This window comes from Prinia subflava, chromosome 6, assembly GCF_021018805.1.
Source record: "Prinia subflava isolate CZ2003 ecotype Zambia chromosome 6, Cam_Psub_1.2, whole genome shotgun sequence".
Classification (NCBI taxonomy): domain Eukaryota; kingdom Metazoa; phylum Chordata; class Aves; order Passeriformes; family Cisticolidae; genus Prinia; species Prinia subflava.
In genome coordinates, this window is record NC_086252.1 from 8,432,060 (window position 1) to 8,456,984 (window position 24,925).

The following is a 24,925-nucleotide window of genomic DNA, read 5'->3' on the forward strand; positions in this document are numbered from 1 at the left end:
GATCAGAAGTGTGATCAGTGATACTTCTAATGGCAAGGTTTGTGTAAGGTTATAAAGAAATAACTCAAACCCCTCCTTATTTTAGCAGGTATTCCAAACCTGACATCACCTGGTAGAGCCCTGAAAGTATTAAAACTGTTTTGTCACTGACCAGAGTAAAAATCAAACCCCACTGAGAGATTTATCAAGCCATGCTAAAGGCCCTGACTGCAAATCATTTCCTCAAGAATGTGTAAGGCCAGGGATTTCTGATAACTCCATTCATTTATGGCTTCTTCATGCCCTCAGTGGCAGCTCTCTCACTGCGAGTGCATAAATTACCTGGAGATAAAGGCACTTCTCTCAATAAAGTAAAAACACTGGAAAAATCTCTTGGCCATTTTGTATAACACAGAAAATGTTGGCTTCAACCAAGCTACCTCATATAACCAGAAAGGATTGTACATGCCTGATGGGGGCCACGTGACACTGCCTGATGACTAACACAATATGCCAAGTGCAATGTAATAGTTAGCATATTTTCATTATTAGAGCTCCAGCCCATCAGGCAGGTCTGTTTTCTAATTGTGATAACACAAGAACCAACGAGCACGTGGGCAGACAGGCAGCTGCATCCCTTGGCTTGCTCCTTTCTTCACTCCAAGTGAGGCAAATGTCTGATATTGCTGCTTGGAGTTTTCCAAACACATCCATAAAGCCAGGCTCCGGAAGAAATGACACAGCTTGACTCCCTTAATCAATGGAAATTTGATAGGAATTCATTTCATGCATGCAGAAGAGAATTTATTAGCGGGACACAGGCACTGAGCATCATTTCAGGAACCAAAGCTCGGGCAGGGAACAATACAGGGAGAAATGAATTCTGTCTAACAGGCACAGAATCTCAACAGGGCCTCGGGGAACCAGAACTGAATTCCAAACTCTTGCCCAGCCTTTGGACTGATGTGAGGCCAACCACTGGTTTCAGTTCCACTGTAACCACGGCTGAATACCAACAGAACAGCAAAAAAAAGGGAATTTTGTTGTATGTATTTGCTTGTTTGGAAATCAGGAAAATACAATCAATTAACATGATGCAAACAGACATCCTACAGCAACTGTATGGACAAAATCATCTTATTGAAAGAGTATGACCACAGAATAAATATAAATTAAACATTTGCTTCATTAAGTATTTATTCGTGTTAATTAAAATATATTCAAAAAATTGTGGGTGTGAAGATTGTAAATATGGCCAGTAAAATAAATTCATTTCTAAGAGCTTAACTTTGACAAATTCCACAGCATTTCTAACAATTTCTGTCCACTGAAGAAATATGAACACCAAAAAAATTAATAATTTTTCTGGAAAACAAGGCAAGATGTTCTCAAAAAACTTACTAAATTTAAGAAGAATATAAAAAGGGAACTCAAGGATTTTAACATGTTCAAACAAACTGAAAATCAAGCATACATAAATTGCAACATCAATGAATGTCAATGTTAATTCTCATTATCAGTGCAGATATTAAGAGGACAAATAACTTGGAAGGAAAGTCTAACAGCTGTAACTACTGAAGAAAGTTTTGCAGCCAGCTTTCATCTCTGTGTGGCTTCCCAGAAGTTTTGCATCCTTTTCCTACAGTCCCTATCAGCTGGATATTTTTTTATATGCAGAATATTTTTGCTTGTGTTGAAAAGTAATTTATATTACTTAAAAATGTCTTAAAAGAAAAGAAAAAAAAAAGAAGTAGAGATGTGCTTAAGGTCAAATGATGTTACTTAGCTTAGAAACTTTAGATAGTTTTAGTATCTGCAATTGGAAAATATCCATTTTTTTATATTTTTGGATGATCACTGATCTGTGCACCTAGCATTGCAATTTAATATGGGAACATGTACAAAAGTAAACAGGAAGTTGAGCAGCAAATACACAAAATCACTTAAAACTATCCTCCAGGTTATAGTTATTATATAAGTTAATTTATTAGCCAGGATTACAAGCTATTAAAAATAGGCCAATTACTTATCATGAAGAAGACAGCCTTCTACTTTTCTTCCTAGCTCAGAGTGTGGATGCTGATTCAATTTAATCCACAGGATTAAAAATCGAAGAGAATTTGAGTTTAAACTCAGATTATCTGCTGGTTTTAAGGAGAGGTAACAGTTTCTTCAGTTTGATTAACTGGGATGGGCATTAGCATACTGCTTCCTACCACAACAAGTTCAACAAATCAATGAAGAGGTAAAAGATTATTTAAATACAGCACTGTCAAAAGATCAATAGGTTGAAAATATTCTCCCTTTTTTCACTTTCTATTTTCACATCAATTTACACAGTAAAACAATCATAATCTCAGCTATCCCTAAGGAACATGAAGAATTTCCACTACTTCTTTAGCATTAAGCATTTGCCATCTCAAACACTTCTGCAATCTTTCCCTCAATTTTTAGCCATATTCAGTTTTAATACACATAAAACTCTTATTTCCACTCAGAGTTGGATCTTAAGTACAAAACTGATCTGATGATAAGCACAAGTGCAGAAGAAAACACATTTTCCCTCCATTTTGAGTTTAGGTACCATTCACTTAATTTCATCTTTTCATTATTAATCACTCACTTTGGCAAAACAAAGACTATGACTGTGCCCTTCTGATTAGGCTACAGGATAGTGGTGAAATTGGAAACACAGCAGGGAAAAGCACTTTTCCATTGGGTTGTTAAAATCAAGTAAACTCAGCTAAGTCCCATTTTGAAAAATGCAATACAACAATCCCATTGTGTAACTCTGAATTATTACACAACTGCTTTGAAATAAAACTGTAAATGTAAGCAGTGTCAATAGTAATGGTGGGGAAGGCCTGATAATTTCATTAATATTTTGATTCCACACAGTGTAACAGCCCATTCTTTATTTTCAATAGATGAGCAATCTCTTTTAGCAAAGTATTCAAGCACAACCTTTGGTGTTAAGCAGATGCAGTTTCTCTCCAGTGCCAACGACATTCTCATTTAACCTGCTCAGATGAAGAACAAACCCTAAAATACTGACACATTAAAATAATATTAATATATTTTAAATATCTAGCTGAAGGTTTGCCACATGTATTTGAAATAATCAGGTTGTTTACAGAGCACAAAATGAACACAAATTTAAGAAAGATGAAACCCAGGAAACGTTAAGTTGTCTTTTCCACTATGGCATGTTTACTCCTATCAGCTTGTAGGAAAGTAAGAGACAATCTTTCCCTCACAAATATTTCATAATTAGTATGAATTATTGTGTGGAAATTTCAAGCCACTAATGCCAACTGAAGAGACTCTTAGAATGTTTAGGAAGCTCTTACTAAAATTTGGGCATCTTCAGTCTGCTCTTGAATAGTCTGCAAAGCTTTGGACAGATGCTCATCATCTTCATGAAGACTGGACTCATCATCTGGTGAAACCTAAATGAAATTGAAATGAATTTTGAAATGAATGAATTGAAATGAAGTTTGGTATCAACACATTTTATACATCTTTCACAATACAACTGTTCCCACTCCCATCACAACTGCTCAAAATAATCCTTGTTGAAATACCATTTTGCCATATTCAAATAGAAATCCTATTGCTGAAATATTTTTTAGAAATAAGCTGAAATATCTAAATAGATGTTTTATCTAAATAAAAATTCTTATACCTTTAAAAAGGTATTTAGTGTTCAAATAAAGGTAATACACAACAATTGAACTAACACTGAATCTTCTCTTGAAAAACAGATATGCCCTCTATCATCACTTTATAAAAGGAATTTTGTGTCATTTCTCCCAGGATGTCTGGGACTGATGGAGTAAAGAGAATGAAACATGAACACTCCACCAAAATGTATCAGAAGATTATTAATCTACTAAGTTACCTCTTCACACTGATAATCATCTTTAGAGTCATCTGTTATGGCAATGGCTGCAGGTTTAGTTAAGTCTGAAACAGCTGGAGCATGGCAGGAGTTCCAACTTAAAAAAAATCATAGAATAACCATCCCTGAATGTGCTATCACCACCTCCACCCTGCTCTTTTCAACACAAGATTTCCACTTCCAAGGTTTCCTTCAGCCTCAAGGTGAGCAAGCCCAGTTCTGTGCAGACAGAATTTGGTTTAAGTTCACACAGCAGGTTTGAACACTGTTTAAAATTTGACTCAGCAGGTCTCAGAAGCCAAGCACGATTCCAAAATAAAACAGCACCTCAGTCCTGCTCTCAGCCAATCATTACTTTTGAGAGGGGTCCTTTTGCACTAGGATTTCCACAGCCTTCTAAGCAGAACCACCTTCATGCTGTCAGAAAATACCACATTTTATCAAACTCAGATGTGTGAGTCCAAACAGGAACGCCTGAGGTCAAACCTGGACACCACAGCACCACTAAAAAGAGCCGATGCAAACGCCTTAACAGTCACAAGATAGCTACAATAAAAAGATCTGGAGCTTTCAAAACTCCAAAACTCATTTGGAAATTATCTACAGCTCCTTGAAACACTTTGGAGTCAAACTTTGATGAAGCATAACTACAAATAGTCTAAAATGAAAGCCAGATAAACATCTTTTCATCCACTAGCCTCACAGCCCATGAAAGAATAATGAAATGGTTTTAGCAGATACTGTTGACGGTTTCCCTAGGAAATGAGTTAGCCTACAAGTGACCCACGTAAATAAACCAGAAATTAACTTCCAAAGAAAAGAAAAGCTGGCAATTCAGTCCTTCACACACACAGAAAAATAAAAAAAATAAAACAAAAATCCCACAATTTTCCAGCTTTGCACCAAGTTGCCCAAATCTGAATTATTCTCCTAAAAACAGGCCTTTTGCCAGTTTTCACAGTACAGTACACATGTACAAGTACAAAACACAGGTAAGAGTATCACCTGCATTCAAGACTACAGCATCAATGCACCAGAAAAACTCAGATAAATTGTATCCAACTGGAAAGCTAACAGCTGAACACCATAACCCCTTGAGAAGGAAGAAAATTCTAAAAAATAGGGATTTTTTTTCCTCAATTTTCTACTGACCTGACTGTCCTTGTGATCCACTATTGTCTAAACTAAAGTGTCATTTCACACAATTTTCCCAGTCTAAAATATTACTTTAAAAATCTTACGGTTTTCCTCGTTTTTTATTTTTTCCTTCAAAAAATCACAGCTAGGTGCATTATGAAACAGAAATTAATTTTTAAAACTACTGTTTTTCTATACAGTGTTAAATCTGCTGAGGTAGTGCTTTTTTAAATACAACACGCTGGAAAGAGCTGTGCAGATTCACTAAGGTAGAAATCGAGGCACGAGCTGCAAAAGGACACTCCTGCACTTTTAAAAAATTTGCTTTATATTGGCTTACAACTTAATTCTAGCAAGGCAGGGAAAAAAACGAAGGTACGGGAGGGTCTAAATACTAAATATATATAATATGCTAAAGTATGACTGTTTAACCTCTAAAAGCATTAGAGTTTCTTGATTTGCAGCTCACAGCTAGAAAAGAGAACAGGTGCAGCTCACCTGGCCTAGTGACAAAAGCAGATTTTGGGTCAGGTGACAAAAAAATTACACATTTAAAAGCCGTAAATTTATAACATAATTTGCTACAACTAAAACGTGGAAAGAATTGGGTGGGGTTGGGGTTTTTTTTGCTCTAAAAGCCACAGCAAAGTTATGTCTAGGTTATGAATCACAACCCTCATACTCAGCACAAACCAAAAACCCAGGAATATCCCAGCAGTTATTCTGCAGTGGGAAATTAAAGGAGCTCCTTTTCCAGCAGCACCTTGGGACTGGGAGCCCTATTAACAAACACTGGCCCTCCTCCATGGGTATTTTGTATTTACTGTTCAATAGGTAATACAGGAGAGGCAACAATTGCCTTCCACGCCGGGGTTTTCACTCCTGCTCAGGCTGCCCCACCAGCCCTGGAGGATTCAATTCCCCCACCTTACAGTGAGCAATCCCCACTGCCTCTGCAAGGCCAAAACCGCACGAATTCATAGGATTGCCTTGAAAAAGACCTCTAAGACCACGCTGTGAACAAAGCACCACGTCCGTGTTCACCGCTAAACCACATCGAGTGCCATATCCACACACGGCTCTTGAACCCTGGGCAGCCTGTTCAACTGCATGGCCACCCGTTAAAATAATTAAATAGAAGAAAATTTTCCTGCTATCTAAACGTCCCCTGGCATGGATTGAGGCCGTTTCCTCTAGTCCCATCCCTGTTCCCTGCGGGCACAGCCCGATCCCCCTCACTGCCCCTCCTGCCAGGAGCTGTGCAGAGCCAGCAGATCCCCCCGAGCCTCCTTTTCTCCAGGCTGAGCCCCTTTCCCAGCTCCCTCAGCCAGTGCTCCTTCCCCAGCTCCGCTGCCCTTCTCTGCACAGGCTTCAGCCGCTTTGCAGTCTCCGGGAATCCACAAAAGAACCAACAAGCCAGAGGAAACTTTGACTTTCCCCCGTTCTCTCATCGCCTCCCTCACTCCACCCGACGCGCCCTCCAGCAGGTGCCGGGGCCGCGCCGGCTGAGCTGGGAGGAGCGCTGAGGAGGCGAATCTCTGAGGCGGGGAAGCGGCACCGCCAGCGGGGCAGGAGGACAGGGACGGGAGGATGGAGCGGGGAAGAGCGGGGAGGAAGAAGGATACTCTGCAGGCTGAACGCCGCCTCAGAGACCGCCGCCTCCTCCTCCGCCGCCGCCATGGCCGCGGCGTTGCGGACGCCGTTGGGGACGACGTCTCGCGAGGAGAGGCGCCCGTGCGGCGGCGGGAAGAGCGCCGGCTTTGATTTAATTGAAATTAATTTCGTTCCGTTCGATTCAGTTTAACATAATTCAGCGTTTGTGGCTCCAGGGGAAGCTCCTCTCGCTTTCAGGAGCGGCGCCGTGAGGAGTGGAGTGTAAGGGCGGGGAGTCTCCGGAGGCTCCCAGGGCGTCCCCTCAGGGCGGGCACCTGCGGCCCCTCCGCTAAACACACACGGCCCTTCTTGAGGAGGAGGGAAAACCAGCAAGAAATGAGGGGGAAACCGCTTCAAACTCCTAAAAAGGGACTAAGTTTCTTCTGCACATGGGACATTTTTGTAGCTGGAAGCCGAGCTAAGTCCCGTGGGACTGATTGCTTAAGTCCCTTCAGAATCCACACTCTCCTGTGATTTCATATTCACGTTTAAAAGCAGGAGTTTTCCCAGGAAAATGTTTGGTAGAGCAACATATATTTGTGGAGAACACACGTCGTGGCTCCTAGGAGTTTGAAATAAAGTTGCAGGATTCGACAGAAAAATTTCTGTCGCTTTTTCTTATTTTAAGGTAAGCTTGGAGGTATCAGTCCTAAATTTCCATTGAGTTAAGGGGCTTTATATGCAACAGGAACTCAAATCAGTGCTTGAATTATTGTAAAGTAAGGGAAAATAAGTGCCCAAAGTATCTAGGGGGGTGGAAATGTAATCAAAAATTGCTAATGGTTGGGTTGAAAGCAGAGGCACCAGTTTTGCTTGCAGGGTTAACAAAACAAACAAAAAAGCCAAGCATTGAAATACAGCCTGAAGATGTAAGTGGAGGAAAGTGAATTATAGAATTCAGTTAAGACTTTAGCCTGAAAAGACATAATCCTGCAAGAGGACCTGCTGCCTATTGTTTTGGCACTATTCAGAGATTGTCACACAGGACTGCCATTCCTCTCCCATGGCAGACACAGTCTTCAAAAATGATAAGTACTTTGGCACTGTCAAAGTCTCCAAACTGTAATAAAAGAACGTATTTTGGCACAAGATTGTCACAACACTGCAAAGATGACAAAAACTATTGTATTCCCTCAAATTCTCTCAAACACTGTTGAGTTTAATACATGTCAGAGCTTGAACTCAGCTGGTTTCAAGAGGGCAAATGCTGACATACCCTTCTTGATCTTAGATGGCTGGGGTTTTCCCCCCCTTTAGATTAAACTGATGTGACCACAACAATGTTATTTCACCATATCGAGCCCACCAGAGGCATGCTGAACTCCAGCAGAGCATCTCAAAAAAGGAATAAGAAGTGGCATCATGCAGCACAACATTCACCAGTCAGTGCTCCTAAACTGCAGACTGAAAGGTGATAACGCTGCAAAAGGTGGGATGGCTACAACTGAAGGCATCATTGCCACTGGGGAAGTTTCCAATTCCACCACAAATCACAAAGTGTAACTTTATGTCATACAGGCAAACGTGGCTGATTAATCTAAGTTAATACCACTCAGTTCTCTCAGCAGTGTTTGCTGTTAGCCTTTACACAAGGAGTTGAACAAACAAAATGCTGAGCAATACCCTTCTCTGAGTTCTCTCTCTCTCTCTGCAGGCCTAACTTCTCCCCACAGATTATTCACGAGACTTCTCTGTGTCACTGAAACATGGAGATGTAACCACAACTGAAGAAGGGTGATGGAAGCTTAGAAAGGGTCAGAAAGGTGCTTCAGGGAAGATTGTGGTTAGAAAACAACCAACACTGACGGACAAAAGGATCTCAGTCTTCTTGGTTTATTTAAGGAGTCGTTGAAGATCAATGTCAATGGGCAATGGATATGGTAAGAAAAGCTTTGCAAAGATAGAACCATATCAACGTTATGATATTAGGAAGAAATTCTTCCCTATGAGGTGAGGCCCTGGCACAAGTTGCCCAGAGAAGCTCCCCCATCCCTGGAAGTGCTCAAGGCCAGGCTGGACAGGGCTTGGAACAACCTGGTCTAGTGAAAGGCATCCCTGCCCAGGGAAGGGGTGGGATTAGATGAGCTGTAAGGTCTCTTCCAACCTAAACCATTTTGGGATTCTGTAATACCAAATAATACAGAGAATTAGCTAAAAATAAGTCATCACTAAAAGCAAGGAGCAAATTTTTTTTAGCAAATCTAACTGATTTTTAAAGTATCCAGAAGGATTTTAAGAACCACGGGGTTCTTCTTTAAAAATTATATTGCTCATTCAGACACCAGCTAGTTCAGGACATCCTATGGCTCCCATTTTCAGAAGTCAGATATAGGCAGTGCACTTTCTATAAAAAAAGTTGAAGCAAAAAAAATCACCAATTCTATCATACATGGACATTTGCCAGTGTTGTAAAGGACCCACAGAGTTTATTTGATTACTTTTAAATAGAAGTCAGTTGGCTAAAGAATGTTGTTTCCCAAAGATATGAAGCTTTGTTTGAGAACAGTGTTTGGTTGGCAACTTCTAAACTCTTTATGTCATCCCACTGTGACTATATAAATGGCCTCATCATACTGATATTTTCCTTCCAAAGGCACAACAAGCCAACCAGTTTCTCTCTACCTCATTCAGAGCCACCTGCCATAAATATTTTGTATTTGATTATTGCTAAGCTGAATTCCAAGCACCCAATTCACCCTGGTTTATAGGCTCATAACAGTCTGGGTTATAAATGATTATCATCTCCCAAATGGCAGCAACCAGTGCTGTTACTGTATCCCATAACTTCTGGTGAGAAAGACATGGAAGCAGCTTGAGCATTTTGTTAGACAGGCTGTTTGCTTTTCTCACAGAGAGGTGTGTACCTCTGCCAGATAGATGGGCCAGACAAGGGAGAGGATTTAAAAGAGATCACGTATGCAAACTGGACAAACTGGAATGCTCCAGAAGCAATCCCTAAGAGCCAGGCACTCTTCCCTTTCTAAAACCACCACCTGAACGACTGAGGGACTCTCCTCGCATTCTGTTAGAAATGAGACGCCTGACACGGCCAATATATCAAGCAGCAATTCCATTTAATAATTAATTAATTAATATGGTAAAATGTGAGCAAAGGCAGCGCTGGGGACAGTGGTAGGGGTTTTCCCTTCTGACTGCACACCCATTGCTGGACTTGCTGGGATTTTATTTGCTATATTCATACATATTCATAAGCTTTCTCAGCAGTTTCCAGTTCTAGTTTTAACATCACAATTCAATACTTAACAGTCATAACTTCATAGTTTGTCCTGTACAATTCTATAGGCTGTTGTGATCTATTTCGATATTTCAGTATTCCAGGATGTACATCCAGGATATGTTTTTCAGATGGTGGGGTCCAGCTTCCAGATGTGGGGATCCCATTTCTATTTTCCAGGTCCATCAATCTCTGATAGTGATGTCCAGTTTTCCTCTTCAGAAGTCATAAATCAGTGAGCTGAAATCTTGTTTTCGTGTCCAGGATGTTTTCCCACCTTCTGTGCAAGGCCTGGGCCCCCTTCTTATTTCCTTCTTTTGTCTAAAAGCCTTTTTACAATCTAAAACTACAGTTAAAAATTCTTTTATACAGAGCAAGCTTCTAAGATTGTAATTAAAAGACTCTTGTTACAGAATAGGTTGAGACTTACAATAGGTAATTGCAAGCAAAAGATTTATTCAGAAACTTTCTTCCATGCTTTCTTCAGTTGTTTATTAGAACTCATCTTTATAACTGTCCCATGGTTGTGTTCCACAACTACAATTACACAGATTTTCTTCATTTCCCTCACACAAAACATAACTTTGTATTTCACAATTCAGAGCATAATATCCCCTGCTAAATTCAACAATCAGACTACAATTTTGCCAAGTTGAGTTAAAAAAACAGAATAACCACGTGAGCTGCTCTCAGTGACTTTCCCTCCCCTGCAGGAACGCATCCAAAAGGTTCAGTCCATGCACTTTGTAATAAATGCCAATCACTCACTTTTGGGATTTTTAGAAATTTAATAAAAATTAAAAATTGGTTATAAAAAAATAGTAATGCAAATACAATAATAAAAGTTAAACAATTTAGAGTAGGACAATTTATGAGACAATAAGCAAAGAGAGGCAGCCTGGGCTGCGGCCCTCCCCGTCCCAGACAAAGGCTAGTCAGGAGAAGGCAAAAAACTAGGGGAAAATCCCTCTCTTAAGGATCGTCTTCATGACTATGCATATTTTATTTAAAACATGTCATCTCAGCTGGTTCATGTCACAAATGTTTTCTGTTAATCTCTAGACTCCAGTAAGTCTGTGGGTCCTCGAAAGTTTTCTTTTTTGTTGATAAGAAGGCCATAAATTCTTCTTCACTAGAAAATTTAAAGTCTCTGCAACTGTTATCTCTGTGCAAAGAATTCTTGATTGTTTGCTCTCTTTCTTGAGTTAAAAAGATTATCACATACACATAGCTTCAGTTTTAATTACTAAGCTTACTGTTAATTACGAAACTACATTCACTATATTATTCAAATGTTAATACAGTATAACTTTTCTACCTAGCATTTTACATATAGTAAATATCTGCGTAGAGTCACACAATATACATTTTTCAGAACTTTGTATTTCACAATTCAGAGCATAATATCCCCTACTAAATTCAACAATCAGACAACAATTTTGCCAAGTTGAGTTAAAAAACCACAACAACCACGTGAGCTGCTCTCAGTGACTTTCCCTCCCCTGCAGGAACACATCCAAAAGGTTCAGTCCATGCGCTTCATCACAGCAGACAAGCAGCCAACAAAGAATTATCTGCCCCACTGACTTTCACACACCCATTGCTAATGGCTCTTCAGCGCAGCCTTTGGGGAGGTAGGACGAGTCAATGTCAGCAATCCAGCTTGCTGAATGAACACAAAGCAGTGCTCTGACAGCAGAATCACGATGCCAGTCAAGAGGCCACTGTCCACACAGTGGTGGTGGAGCACGGGACTGCAGCTGGAAGCCAGAATGAGTTGGCAAACATCTTGTTCCAACTTCTGCTGTGCCATCTGGCTTCCAGCGAGGTGACTGACGTTAAATGTATTTTCTCTGTATTGCCATCTGGCAGCTGCTTGTACAACAACAGAGGAACACGCAGAATTTGGCTAGGAGTTATCCCAAGAATCACATCAAGGATACTTGTAACGCAGACTCTGAAATGGAAAAAAAGCTTACAAGAAAGTTTTGTCAGCTGCGGGCATTACAGGCACAGAGTACTGCAGGTGAATAAGAGGGAGTGGGAAATTATATATCCTTATTGTTTATTTTACAGAGTTCCCATAAAACTTTCTGCAGGGAGGGAAGGGACACGCAGGCAGGTTTCCAAAGGACACAAATGTTTTATCCAGTGAAATGTCTGTTCTTGAGAAGCATCAGCACATTTGCCATGCTGTGGAAGCACAATCACTTTCCCAACTTTAAATAAGCAGGACTTTTTTTTTTCTTTTCCTGCTGTAATATTGTATGCCAAAGGTGATTCTGATAAAGGAAGGAGATTTAAGGAATTGATTTGTACAAACACAGTCTCAAAAAGAGAGACTGTGCTGCTTTAACAGAAATTTCATCTAAAAATGTCAGGATTGCCAAACGCAGGGTAACCACAGTGTAATAACACCTGTAATGCCAGGTCATCTTTATAAAGGTCACATTTGCAAAGCAGTGGTAACCTTGCTGAGCTTTAAATGTAACAGCATAGGGTGCTTCAAAAAAACAGGGTAGGATTTTAATAAATATGATCCCATGACAGCTTAAATCAATCAACTTTCTATTCTACCTCCTGCAGGGCACTCCTGCTTTTTTCCTTGCTGCTGTGTTGGTGCTCATATAATTCTCAAATAATTTAAAACAAACAAAAAAAAAGCTAATCTAGATTAAAAAAAAAAAAAAGGGGGGGGGGATGTTAGTTTTTTTGTTTGGTTACCTTTCTTTTAATGAGGAAAAATAACACTAAAATGCTAGAGGTTTGGCATTCAGAGTTAAGCTGAGGTGACTAAATCTATTTTGTCTCTACGCTGTAAGAACAACATTAAATATATAAGGCTCTGCTTCATTTCCAGATATTTCTATAGATTAGATGTAGGATACACTAAATCTCTTGAAAAAGGGTTTGAGTGGAGATCATATGAAAACAAAAATGTCTATTTTTCAACACATCAGCAGTTCTGCTTATGGTCCTTCTCCTTAAGCATTTTATTGAAGCACAATGAGCATTAGGTGGAATACTAATTACACTACTTAATCACCAAATGCAAAAGATTGCTTTCTATAGTAAATTTCCAAAATCCAGTCTGATTTCTGGCTTCAGTGTCAAGCTGCTCTTTCACAGGAAAGAAAGAGACAATAATCTGCTCAAAAACCAACAATATAAGAGAGAACAGAAGTATAAAGGGTCTTGCCTACACTTGGAGAAAAATTTGGGAGTCAAGAGCCAAACATTTTGTCAATAATACAGCAAAGACATCAGTCCAACACGAGCCCAGGGCACGTCTCTGCAGAGTGCAGGTTTCCCACTGCAGACCTGGGATGGTCATGTCTTTAGTCCAGTTTGTACTCTGTAATGTATAATAGAAAAATTATTCTATCCACACTGACGCTGCTCCTGCCAAGAATTACAGCCTCCACGTCTCTGGCTGGTGTTGCCCTTGAAAATTATCAGGAGCATTGGACAGACCAATTGTGTTGGCTCTGCCTGTTCTAAATTTGGGAGCATTTCTGCATCACAGATAGAAAAAATAGTGCTAAAGGACAAGAGAGGTGCCACATGGTAACTTTTTATTTTACCAGTGGGTAGAGTGAGCAGTGTACTCTCTGAACTCCAGTTTTATGAACACAAGTACTTATAGGAACAAATGATTATCCCTTCCTGATAATCAGAGGCTTTTCACTTAATATGTTCTCCTCCCCTTTGAAATTAAGTTTAGTTAATATGCTCTTCAAGGCAACGGTGACCACAAAGCAGCTAATACACTCCTACTACAAGCTAAGAAAAAAATTAACTCCATGTGGCTGTTGTAAAAGGAAAAGCCACCACCCTTTGCACAGAAGATCAGAGAAAACAAAGTGATATATTTTTTGTAGTCTGTACTTAGCAAGAAAGGCAAGACTTGAGACACCACCACGTCAGAAAACACAAGCTAAAGGACAAGCAACACCAAAGCTTGCAGAAACTGTTCCTTTTTCTTATTTTACCATGCTTCCAAGAGCTTCACTCCTTGTTACCCAGGTGATACATCTTCCCACTGGAAGTCTTAAGTCTCATGCTAATAATTAGCACATGCCAGAGTCATTTTATGTGGTTTCCTGCTTTTTTTTTTTTTGGTTTGGTTTTCAGAGGTCGTGTATGTACATGCTCACATTAAAACCAGACATGACAAAGTTTTTTCTGTCAAAATCAGATTAAAAATTTACGTAAAGGGATACATCTAGCAAAACCATAAATTATTCAAAATGACTGGGTGCTTTAACAAAATTTTCTCCTTCTTTTATCTGTATCTTAGTAGGATAGAGCACAGTCTGCTTCACTGGTTTTCCTTCATGTTGCCCCAAAAATCCTTACCTGCTCTTTGATGCTTTCCTTGCTTGGGCTCACTCCTCCCTTATTTTTTGCTCCAGCTTTCCCTGTTCTGACCAACCATTTACATTTCTGTTTTTAGCAACTTTGACAACGCTTGGCTCTTTCTTCAACCTGTGTTTTCAGAGACAGGCCTAGAGTAAACTGTTTATTCATGATCTAAAGAAACCCAGGAAATTATACCCAAAAATGCCTTTCCTCACCTGCTTAAAGCTGATTGCCTTGATGGGGACCAAGCATGGAAATTCAGTTTCCTCTAGCATTTTCTTTGGCTTCATTGCAGTGTCATTTTTTTTCACATCCAGAATATGAAAACATAAGTAATTTCAAAGTGTCCATCTCTAATCTGTCTTCGCTGAGCTGAGGGTGGCAGTATATACTGATTTCTCTAGATTAATACACAGCGAGGACTGCACTGTCTTTATGCCCATCTCTTTGCTTTGTTATTATTAACAGAAATATAGAACTCCAGGCAGCAATTCTATAAAAATGCACCATTTTGAATAGTTTTTTTTAGAAAAACCAACACTGTTCTGTATCCAATACCAAATTGCCATTTGTGATGTGAATGAAGCATTTCATTGAATGAAGGCTTTCGTTTTCACATACTCTGATGAAAGCAATAGTACAATACTGGCACCCTATACCTAAATGTCAAACCTTTGCTTTGTGGGGGTTTTAATATTTTGTTTAAATATTGAAGCGCCACAAAATTGAAATCTGGAAATGCTATGTTTAAGTTCTTTCCTTTTACCTTCATACTACTCATAGCACGGCCGTAACTTTTGCTGTCAAGCCATTTGCTCATTTTTACCTAGAACAGGGTGAGCAAACAGTGGTAATTCAGCTTCTCAAACTGGACCTAAACCTTGGGCACCCTGTGTTGCTTCTGAAGATGCCCAGAGTGGTTTGAAATGGAATAGCTCACACACTGGAAGCTTCCCTTAATAAAAATTCTTCTCATAGTTATACTTAAGCTATGTTCCCAGGAACTTGGAGCCAAATCCTTCACATAAGATGAAAATCTAAAGAGGCCTACAGGGACACAGGAAGCTGAACCCAAGAGGCTTTCACTGACTCCAAATCCTTAAAATTGGCTCTGCCAAATTGTCCCTTTTGTGAAAATGACAATTGCAGTGCCTGTGTCCAAGAGAGCCTTGCTGCATGTGGGCTCCCACTGGTCTCCAGCCCACCTCCTGAACCCAGGGCTGAGGGACCCAAGCCCCCAGGCAGGATGTCCTTTCAGATAAACTCTTTCCAGGGCTCCTTTGACCAGAGAGGCAGCTCCTTGCTCTGTGCTGATTTCCATCCTCCCCTCCCGAGGCTGTGAGCTGTCCAAACCAGGCATTTACAAGGCAGTCTGATGGCTGCTGATTCCTCTCCACTGGTCAGGCACGGAGGGAAATGTAGCCTTACTTTTAATAGCAGCTTACTCCAGTGGAAGTTCAGATGATATAGCTATGTAAGGAATACAAAATTCATCCGTTTAAATTAACCTGACTTTAAAACAAATACCTCCCTGCAAAAGGCATTTCTGACCCTTCAAAATATACAGCTGAGTTCAGAAGGGAAAATTCAGAATTTCCTCATGTAGATTCACCTTTAAAGTTCTGAACACATATTCAGACTTTACTGGGACATAATGTGAGTATCTTCACAGGCCAGCATGACCATGTTTTCCTTCACCTTCAAGAACCTCAGCTCACCTTGCTGGGCTTTTGTCCTGTTTGTTTGTAGGATTGATGGCTCTGGAAATGGTTCTGTTCAGAAGTGACTGTTCAATGCCAGCTAGGTAAGGTGTGGTTCCCTGTGTATTGCCCTTCCTCAATTCAAACCCCACATCAAAGTGTGGGGTTTGAATTGAGGAAGTCAAATCCTTATAGTCCATTCTTTGGGCAGTGAGAGGGCTAAAACAAAGCATGCAAAGAAAAACAAAGTATGTAGTAACCCATCCATATCCCTTTTACCAATGAGAGATCTAAAACAAAGCATGCAAAGAAAAACAAGGTGTGTAGCCACCCATCCATATCCCTTGTGACATTTCCATTACAGATGTGAAATTTTCACTTCACATTTTTCATTAAGATTTTTTAAAGCACAGCCAACATTGAACCTTTGCAAGCTAGGGACTACAGAAATCAGTTATGTCTGAACATATGACAAGTGGCTACATTTGCAATTCCCACTCTTGCAGAAGGCAAGATCTCTTGTTTGAAAAAATAAAAAACAAACCAAAAAACAAAAATAAAAACCAAAACCAAGCCAACCTTATGGACAAAAGCATCTTTACACATGAAGCTGGGGTTCTGAGTGAGCCAGAATTTTTGAAGGAGCTCCTGTGTGTCCAGACTCCAATTCCTCCCTGTTCAGGAGGGAGCATGCCTGTGTGGCACAATGCATGTGTGTCTTCAGCTGCCCTGGGAGGCTTCTCCTGATGTCAGAGCCCTGGTGAGCCATCAGCTGGTCTCGGAGTCCAGGACATCCCTCTGGCCACCCTGGAGGGTTTGGAGACCGGACAGGGGGGTCTGGGATCTGCACAAGGGGCTCAGCCAGCCTCACACAGAGCCCAGGAGGACACGGCCTCTGATCCCTGGCCATGGGAGTGAATGCCCACGTTGTATGAACAATCACAAGCTGAAAGAATTCAAAATAAGCAGTAGTCAGTTTATCACAGAGTGTAAACAGAGTAAAATTTAAGATTTTTAGTATGTTGGTTTGAAGAGGCAAGATGGAGGAATTGGGGAGTGGTCCTGTCCCCCCTGTTCTTGTTCTTTTCTCCCATTTTTTGCTGAGTTGTATTACAAGGACTGGTTTAGAGTAGAAATGACATGTTAACATAGGTAGTAAGTATTGGTAAGATTCTGTAAATAAAATGTTTGTTGTGGATGGAGGTTGGATCAGGGAATGGTACAAAGGGTCCGGGACCCTCTGATCCACCCCAGTCCACCGCATGTCCTGCTCTGCTGGAGATGTCTTGCAGAGCTGAGAAAGAACTAAGATAAGGTACCCTGCCAGGGAGGCCTGGCAGAGCTGAGCAAGAACTGAGAGATAATGAAGAATAAACAACCTTGGAAACATGCACTAGCAGACTCAGCTTGTCTGCTCTGGCTCCGGCGTGAGACCCTTTGGGCAAGGGAAGCTCGAAAGCCTGATTACCTCAGGGAACAGCAAACCCGAGGAGAATCTCAGGGAACAGCAACCCTGAGAAGCTGGAGCACTCCTGAGCCTGAATGGCCTTTCTTTTGCACTTCAGTTGGCAAGGCAGAGCATCTTGCCAAGTCTTCACCCTCCTTAGCCCATGGCGGGTGATTTCACAGTGAGCCAGCAATTACTCAGGCTGGCACGCGGTCAGGTCATGTGTCAGATACATTCATCTCATTTTCAAGCAGAAGATTCTCCAATGAATAATTCAGAAAGAAATAATCACCTTCATGGTCCATTTTCCCAACCCCAGGCTCTGTCTCTAACAAGCACCAGCTGAACCTAGCGAGACATGTCGACCACAGAAGGAGCAATTTAAAAGTCATTGTGTGCACACACAGACATCACCCCAGGATTTTGCTTGCTGCTAAAGGCAAACAGAAATCTGTTGGCCAAACCCTTGGTGAAATCATGTGAGGTTTTCCTATCAACTTAAAATGGGGCTGGACTGAATCTAATAATCTGAACCCATAAAGTTCATAGTTCACAGGCTCTCGTCATCACACGTAAAATGATCTGCCTTTTAGAAGCTTCTTGTTATTTTCTACTCACCAGCCTCAGGGCACACTGGTTTCCACAAAGCATATAAAAATAGCTATAGCTGCACTATGATATTGCCCAGAAAATCTAAGGCTAAAGGAGGTAAAGTTATGTCAGCAACGTTTCCTTGATCCTTCCTTTTTCAAATGAGATTTGCCATACTTTGTAAATCCATGGCTAAGTCTGTTTTCTCCTCATTGGTGCACAAATCTCAGTTATAAAAGCACTAAGATGGTGCAGAGAACCTATTTCTTCATCTGTATACTATCCCATGGGTTACCTTACTTCATACAAAGAAAACAGCAGAAATTTTGCTAGTTAGATTACACAGGATAATTTGTGCTAAATAGCAACTCTGATGGAAGTGCTGATGAAAAGATAACCCATTCCCCCAGCCAGTTTTTTCATGCTGTGAATGGCTGGTGAGATCGATGTAAGTGTGATGTCCAGCCCAAATACCAATATCTGTGTAGGAGCAAACACCAGTCCATTTTTCTTTCCTAACTCTATCAGCTAGTCCAACTCAAAAATACTACAATTCCTCCCAAACCATGCTTGAAGAACAGTAATTTTAAACACAGGAGGAATGCAGGGATAACCTCTAAACTTCACACACTAAATTATGTCATGGACAAAACACACCTGTAGATTTTGCCTTTGTGGCAAGGGGCACAAGAGAGGATTGGTCTTCTGTTTGACTCTAAGCTGTCTAACCAGACATTTTCAGGTTTGACATCTGACTTGCTTCAATTTCCAGAATCCGCCATGAGACTCCCTGAAGGAAATTGGGCTCAGGGCAGGATGGCACCTGAACTGGACAAAATCTGCCAGCATCTCCAGCTGCAACCCTGTCTGTACTTTCATCCACCTTTAAGGTGAAGGTGAGTGCCCTCCAGCCAACTGGAGCTATTCCCAGTAAGCCCAAGGGGAGAGTTCAGTCCATATATGAAAAGTCTTGTGACCATTAAACACTTTGCTGTTCCATCATTACACAGGACACAGTGCTTAATTAGCTTTTGATTATCACTCCCATTATTGTAAATGAATATTAACAAGTAGGAGTGATTCTCAGCATTGATGAAATTGGTCCCCTTTTCTGGGTATGATAACAGTACCTGGACACACAGACCAAAATCCTCACTGTGAAAATCCAGAGGGCACTGACACTGGGAGCTGAAAACCAGCTCTGGTTCCATGTTCATGGCTGGGCTTTGTAAAGTCAGCCAAAGCCTCCACGTCTGAGTGTTTATTCTTGCACATGTATGTAAATGTAGATCTCAGCTCTGCAGTCTTAGTCCACTTTGGAGTCACTAAGCATGGCGGCGTTTCATTGCCAATATAATTTTATAGAGGATCTGGTTGTTAGGATACAGCTTTGTTCCCCACAGTTAACCATACTGTCTCAATTCATCATGCGCCCACCAGACCATAAATCTGCTAATTAAAGAGAGACACATCTCCAGCTCCAGTGTTTGGACAGCACCTTCCTCCCAGGCATGGATTCAGTGATGCTTCTCCCACTGCACTGTGTCAGCTTGATGCTTTCACTGGTCACAGCTAATTAGGGCTGAGTGAGCTGTGCTATTGCAGCTCTAAAATGCTGATGTTACAAGGAGCTGATACCCCACACAGGAGGCTGAGAGGAGCCTCCTGAAGGCACTGCGGTCTCCATAGCAGCCTCCCTGCTTCCCTGACCATAGTCACTGCTTTACACATCCCCCTGAGAGCTGTCCAGGGGAAAGACAAAGCACGAGCTCAGCTGGACCAGGCTCATCTGGTTTCAGTTCCAAGACTCACACCCAACTGCTGCAAAGTGCAGCGGATCAGATGTGAAAACTTGGGAGGACAGGGTGTCTATCTGAACCTCACAGAAGGGGCCATTTGACTTGGTTAACTTGCTGTTACCAGTGCTGAAAGCTGTGTGAGGGCTGCCAGCTTTGCCCATAAAAGTTCCCTGCTTTTCTGTAATTATATCAGTAATAATAAGAGCCCTTAATAGGGATATTTATAATCTTTGTCCGATCCATCCTCTTTACTCCTTAGCCATTGCCACATCTTCTTCTTACTTCTTACATCCTTACTTCTGCACAGAAGAATTTATATTCCAACCATTAAAATTCCTCTAACAGTGCATTGTTTGATCCTTTATTAGAGGGCAGATTCCAGATCTGTTAAAACCAAGGAAAAGATCCTATGGGTGTCAATGGTCTTTGTATTAGGATCCCAAGAAAACTTTTTCCTCCTGGCAAAGCAGGGTAAATTTCCGCAGACCAAGCATTGTTGAGGCAACCTGTTCATACCGAAAAACTGAACATTTACAATTCCTTCCCTTCCTATCTTCTTAAGTGTTGCCACATCAACTTGTCCCCCTGTGGCAGTGATAAACCCTGGCACTAAGAGCAATGCCAAAGGAGAGACAGTGATCCTCTTCCAAAAGTCAGGTCATTTCAAAACTTCTTCAGGCATCCCAGAATGTCCTCTTAGTGAGCAATGAAAAATATTCTGTTTAAAACTAAGAAGCACTTTTAAATTATCAGACATTTTGGCCTTAAGTGTGAGGTGATCTTGCAGCACACACCTTGCATTCATTGTGGTATTTCCCCAAGGATGTGTTGTGCTACCCAGTTTCTCTCCCAACCAGCAACTTCACAAATTGACAAACTCTAAGAAGGGCTCCTTCTGCAGAATGAAGAATCAATAGCTGTCTACTTGGATAGCCTCAAAAAGTGCTTAACTTTTAATTGGATGCTGGGGAAAAAAAAATGCAAAGCACAAGAGCTCAAAACAGCATGAAGCCTGCATAATTATCTTTCTCCTTGCAGTTCCTGATGAGGGCTGGAGAGTAACTAAACACATGTGGGCTACAAAATGATTTGCAGGGCTTTATCTTTTGTCAGTTTGCAAGGGGACATAAGCAGAAGGAAAGTACCAGCAAGGAACAGGAGCTGTCCGAGACTGTGACTTGTACTGGTACCTTTGCTTTAACTTCAACCATCTAGAGCAAAAACAAATTAGATTTTGCATCTGCTTTGCAAAGAGACAAATGAAGTTTAAGACAACAGTGAGCTTGGGCTTGGAGAGTGGTGTAAACACACATACAGGAGTTTTGAAGCATTTTGATGGTGACTTTATGCACTATACAGATATATTTTTCATTATAGAGCTACCTACCCTAACATAAACCATTATATAACACAGAAATGAATTAAATTTTGCATTTTTCTTCCTATTCTGGTGCAGAAACACAAAACCAAGCTTTTAATCTTAAAAATCCTTCCTTACCATTCATCATGTCAACAAAGATGATAAAACGGCCATTAAAAACATATCTGTTTTTAAATGTAATACTTTTTAATGTGTTACTCTTGTAAAGTATTTCTCCAGCATGCAAGCCCTATCCTCCTCTTCTGCCTCTTTTCCAGAAGACAAAAGATTTTAGCCTGTTCACCAGGGCCTTAAATCATGTCACTATTCACAGCCAAAGTAAAAGCACCTGCCCAGGCTGGCTCTCAGCTGGCAGGATTGAATTAGAGCCCAGCAACCGATGCCCTAATAGAAGGCAATATTATTAACTTCAATTCATTCCCATCAGCATTGATCAGAAGCAGTTACTGAGTAGCAGGAGGACACTGGGACGTCAGAACACGGCACTCAAGGCCGGTGAAATTTCCACAGAAACGAAGGATGCTTTGATCAGCCCAGACAATTGTGTGTAATTACAATGCAAAGTTCTGATCTGTGCATTTCACCCCACATGCCCTGCATGAAGGCTCTCACATCCAAAGGCTTGTGGTTTCTGTGAGTCTGCAGTCCCCAAGAAATCATCAGCTACTCCATAAACTGTAGCTGGCAAGTACCTCTTGAAGGTGACCGTCTTCAAATTGTCAAATTATATTTAAATCTTCGAATTGTATTTCCCACCAGTGAAGCAGTGCTCCAGGGTAGTGCTGCTCCAGGGTGTGCAAATTAAAATGAATCGTTCAGATATGGCAGGCTGTGACTCTGGCAGAATAGTTCAATGCCACTCTAGGATCCCAAGAGCTCTGGTGGAGCAAGACTGGAAGACTTTGGATGTGTTGTCAGCCTCTCTAAAAGCCATTAAACTTTTAGATACCCAAAAGCCTGAAATCCCCCAAGCAGAGGGATGCCTTCCTGAAAACATTTGCTGTGAGAGGGGCTGTGGTAGAACCTGGGATGGGTGAAATCTTCCACGATAAACGATCCTTTCTCATCTTTACCAGCATTTGCACTCCATCATCATTTTAAAGCCTCCAACATAAATGAATGCACCACTGAATCCTGTCTCTGGTTCTCCTCCATTTGGCTGATCCTCTTCTTCTGCCAAACATTCCCCTTCTCTCTCCATGCCTGGGGAAGCACAGGAGGGGCTAAGGGAACATAGCATAGACTGGTTTCTCTTGCTCTCGCTCAAATGCTCTCTGGATGAAACTCCTTTCATCAGCATCTTTGCCCCACACTACAGCAGGAGCTTTCAGTCGCCAAACTCCCTCTCTCCCCTCTCCAAACCGCTGCAAGCAGGAGGGGACAGCGGTGACAGGAGGGCTGGCTGCTGCCCTGTCCTCACCGCTGCAAACACCGCGCTCAGGCTCAGCCCGGCGAACAGCAGAACACGTGTGAGCTGCGGGGGCCACCTCGGGCCATCAGCTGTGCCACAGCTGTGCCCATTTCAGTGTCCCTCAGCGCTGCCCTGCTTGCCCAGCCCCGACAGCTCCTGCCAGCGCATCACGGTCCCCGTGGCGCGGACAATGCTGCCACCCAATGCAAAGCAAGGAACTGGCTGCACCAGGGAGGAGAGAGCCTCTGTCCCTGCCCTGAGTGCCCTCAGGGAACCGAGCTGAGCGCACGGCTGCAGGGGGTTTCGTCCGCTCGTTTGCACAGATTTAAGAACAGGGATCAGCCGCCTCCTGCGAGGCACGGGAGTTCCTGGGAAAGGCATCCCAGGCTGGGAAAAGGGATGCACAGGGTTAGAGGTACAGCGTTGGATGATGGGGAGCAGGGAGAGGAGAGGCCGCTCGCCCTTCTCAGCCCCTGAGGGGTCAAACAGAGAATTATTAATCTCTTGTATGCTCTTTCTCACAGTCGTGAGACTGTGGCGTTAAAAATCATGGAAGAGAAGCTTTCAAAGCGTATCTGGCAGAGCACTAAACTCTGGGTATGGGGAAAGACCACTGTCATTTTTATCCATCCTAACCCATTAGGTAACATGATTTTTTTAAAAATAATAATTAATTAAAGAAATAAAGCCTAGAAATATGCAGAATAGCTGACTATTTTGTCTCGGTGGCTGGTGCCGGGAGCAGCGGGGAGGCGCAAGGCAATGCTGACATCTACTGTCGGCAGCCCCGCACCGCCCGCGCCTCCTGCGGGGAATCCCGGCCCCGAATGCGGCCGAGCACCGAGAAACCGAGGAAATATAACCCCTACAGCCCCGGAGAACAAGCGAGCTGAGGCGCAAATATTTATAGAAGGGGGTATTGCACTGCTCTCAATTTTGTTACTGGGCTAAGGCACCTTCAAATACATATCCTCGGAGCGGGTAGACATTTGCTTTCTTTAGGACACCCACGGGACTTTGGTGCACTGATTCTCTCCCCCTTTTGGAGTTATTTTCTCTGTTAAGTTTTACACTGTTCCTTTCATCCAATTAGTACTAAAATCTTCCCTTTTTTTTTTTCATCGTGGTGCAGAGAGAAAACCTTTTATTCCCTGCAGTAAGAAAGCATAAAGTGCCAAAAAAAGCCTTGAAGGTTACAAATTAGGATTATAAAGGTGTTTGTACTTCTGCTGCAGTGCATGAACGCTGTATCTGTAACAACAACAAGTGACATCAAGGAATCTCTTTTATTGTAGCTTGCAGGAACCACCAATGGGGGGAGGAATAAACCAACTGCAATACTGAGAGGCCCTGGGAATTATTGGAAGCAGAGAAATTGTGTGGCTGTGCCTCTGTTAGGGAGGATAAGCAGCACCCACCCCTTACATGCACAGCAGAGCAGGCAAAGTGGCTCTCAGCCGTGTGTCAAAAGGCTGTAAAAGTTTATTGCAAGATGAGCTATTCCTACTTATATCGTAGTGGAGCAGTCTAATTAGGAGCAATTAATGTACTTATAAAGTGGTATTACAACCATTCCTGCTGGCATCTCCTCGACTCACTGTGCACAACAAGCAGCTATTGTTGCAAAGTAGGGACAGGCGTTGGAAAAGATCCTGCTATTTCTGACATATCTCATCAAAAGTCACTTGAAAATAAAAGAGGCTTTGGGCTTGTCTTTCCTCTCCCATCCTTATCTATATTCTGTGCTGGTATGCACGAGGCCCAGCTGGAGAGCATTGACACAAAACTCTGTAAGAACAAACATGAGCATTTGAACTAAAATACAAGGTGTATTTGGATTGGGATGGTGGCTTTGCTGTGGAGAGCCGTAGCTGGGCTGGTCAGAATTTTTCTGATGGAAGAGTTCATCAAGAGAAACCCCTCAGACAGGCTGGTAATGGCAGTGGGGCTCTCTGGTAGGCTGGAAAGCTGGAGCTAACCCCCTTCTGTTGCTCAATTTGGGCTCAAATCTCTTTCCTGCTTCCTCTTGCGTGGTTAATTTAGGGGAGTAGCATTTCCTCCCTGCTTCAAGAATGTTACCTTCCCTTGATTAAGCAAGGGGGAACCTTGGAAAAAAGCTCCCCTTTTTCAAGATAGAAAAGTGGTATCTAGCCAGACTCTTCTCTTTCCTCGTGTTTATATTCTAACACCATCTGCCTCCTGCAATGTGTTTACTGTACACACGTACCATAAAGAGTTGTTTGTTTGTTGGATGAGCGGGGTCATGGTGCTGTCAGTATCCCAGCTGTATCCTCCTGCTTGGTTCTGACTGTCTCCTTGCAGGAGCTCA

The 24,925-nt window shown here is 41.9% G+C and overlaps 1 protein-coding gene across 4 annotated transcripts in view; it reads right to left on the bottom strand.

Annotated features, from left to right (window-relative positions):
• SPAG16 (sperm associated antigen 16) overlaps window positions 1-6,732 on the bottom strand; it is a 362,296-nt gene extending 355,564 nt beyond the window's left edge. For all 4 annotated transcript variants that reach the window (XM_063400108.1, XM_063400107.1, XM_063400106.1 and 1 more), the window contains exons 1-3: window positions 6,643-6,732; window positions 3,881-3,927; window positions 3,330-3,428 (exon numbers count right to left, since the gene is read on the bottom strand). In XM_063400108.1, coding sequence (XP_063256178.1) covers window positions 3,330-3,428; window positions 3,881-3,927; window positions 6,643-6,697 — 201 coding nt within the window. In that variant the 5' untranslated portion in view covers window positions 6,698-6,732. The remainder of the gene's footprint in view (window positions 1-3,329; window positions 3,429-3,880; window positions 3,928-6,642) is intronic.
• Window positions 6,733-24,925: the final 18,193 nt, after the last annotated feature.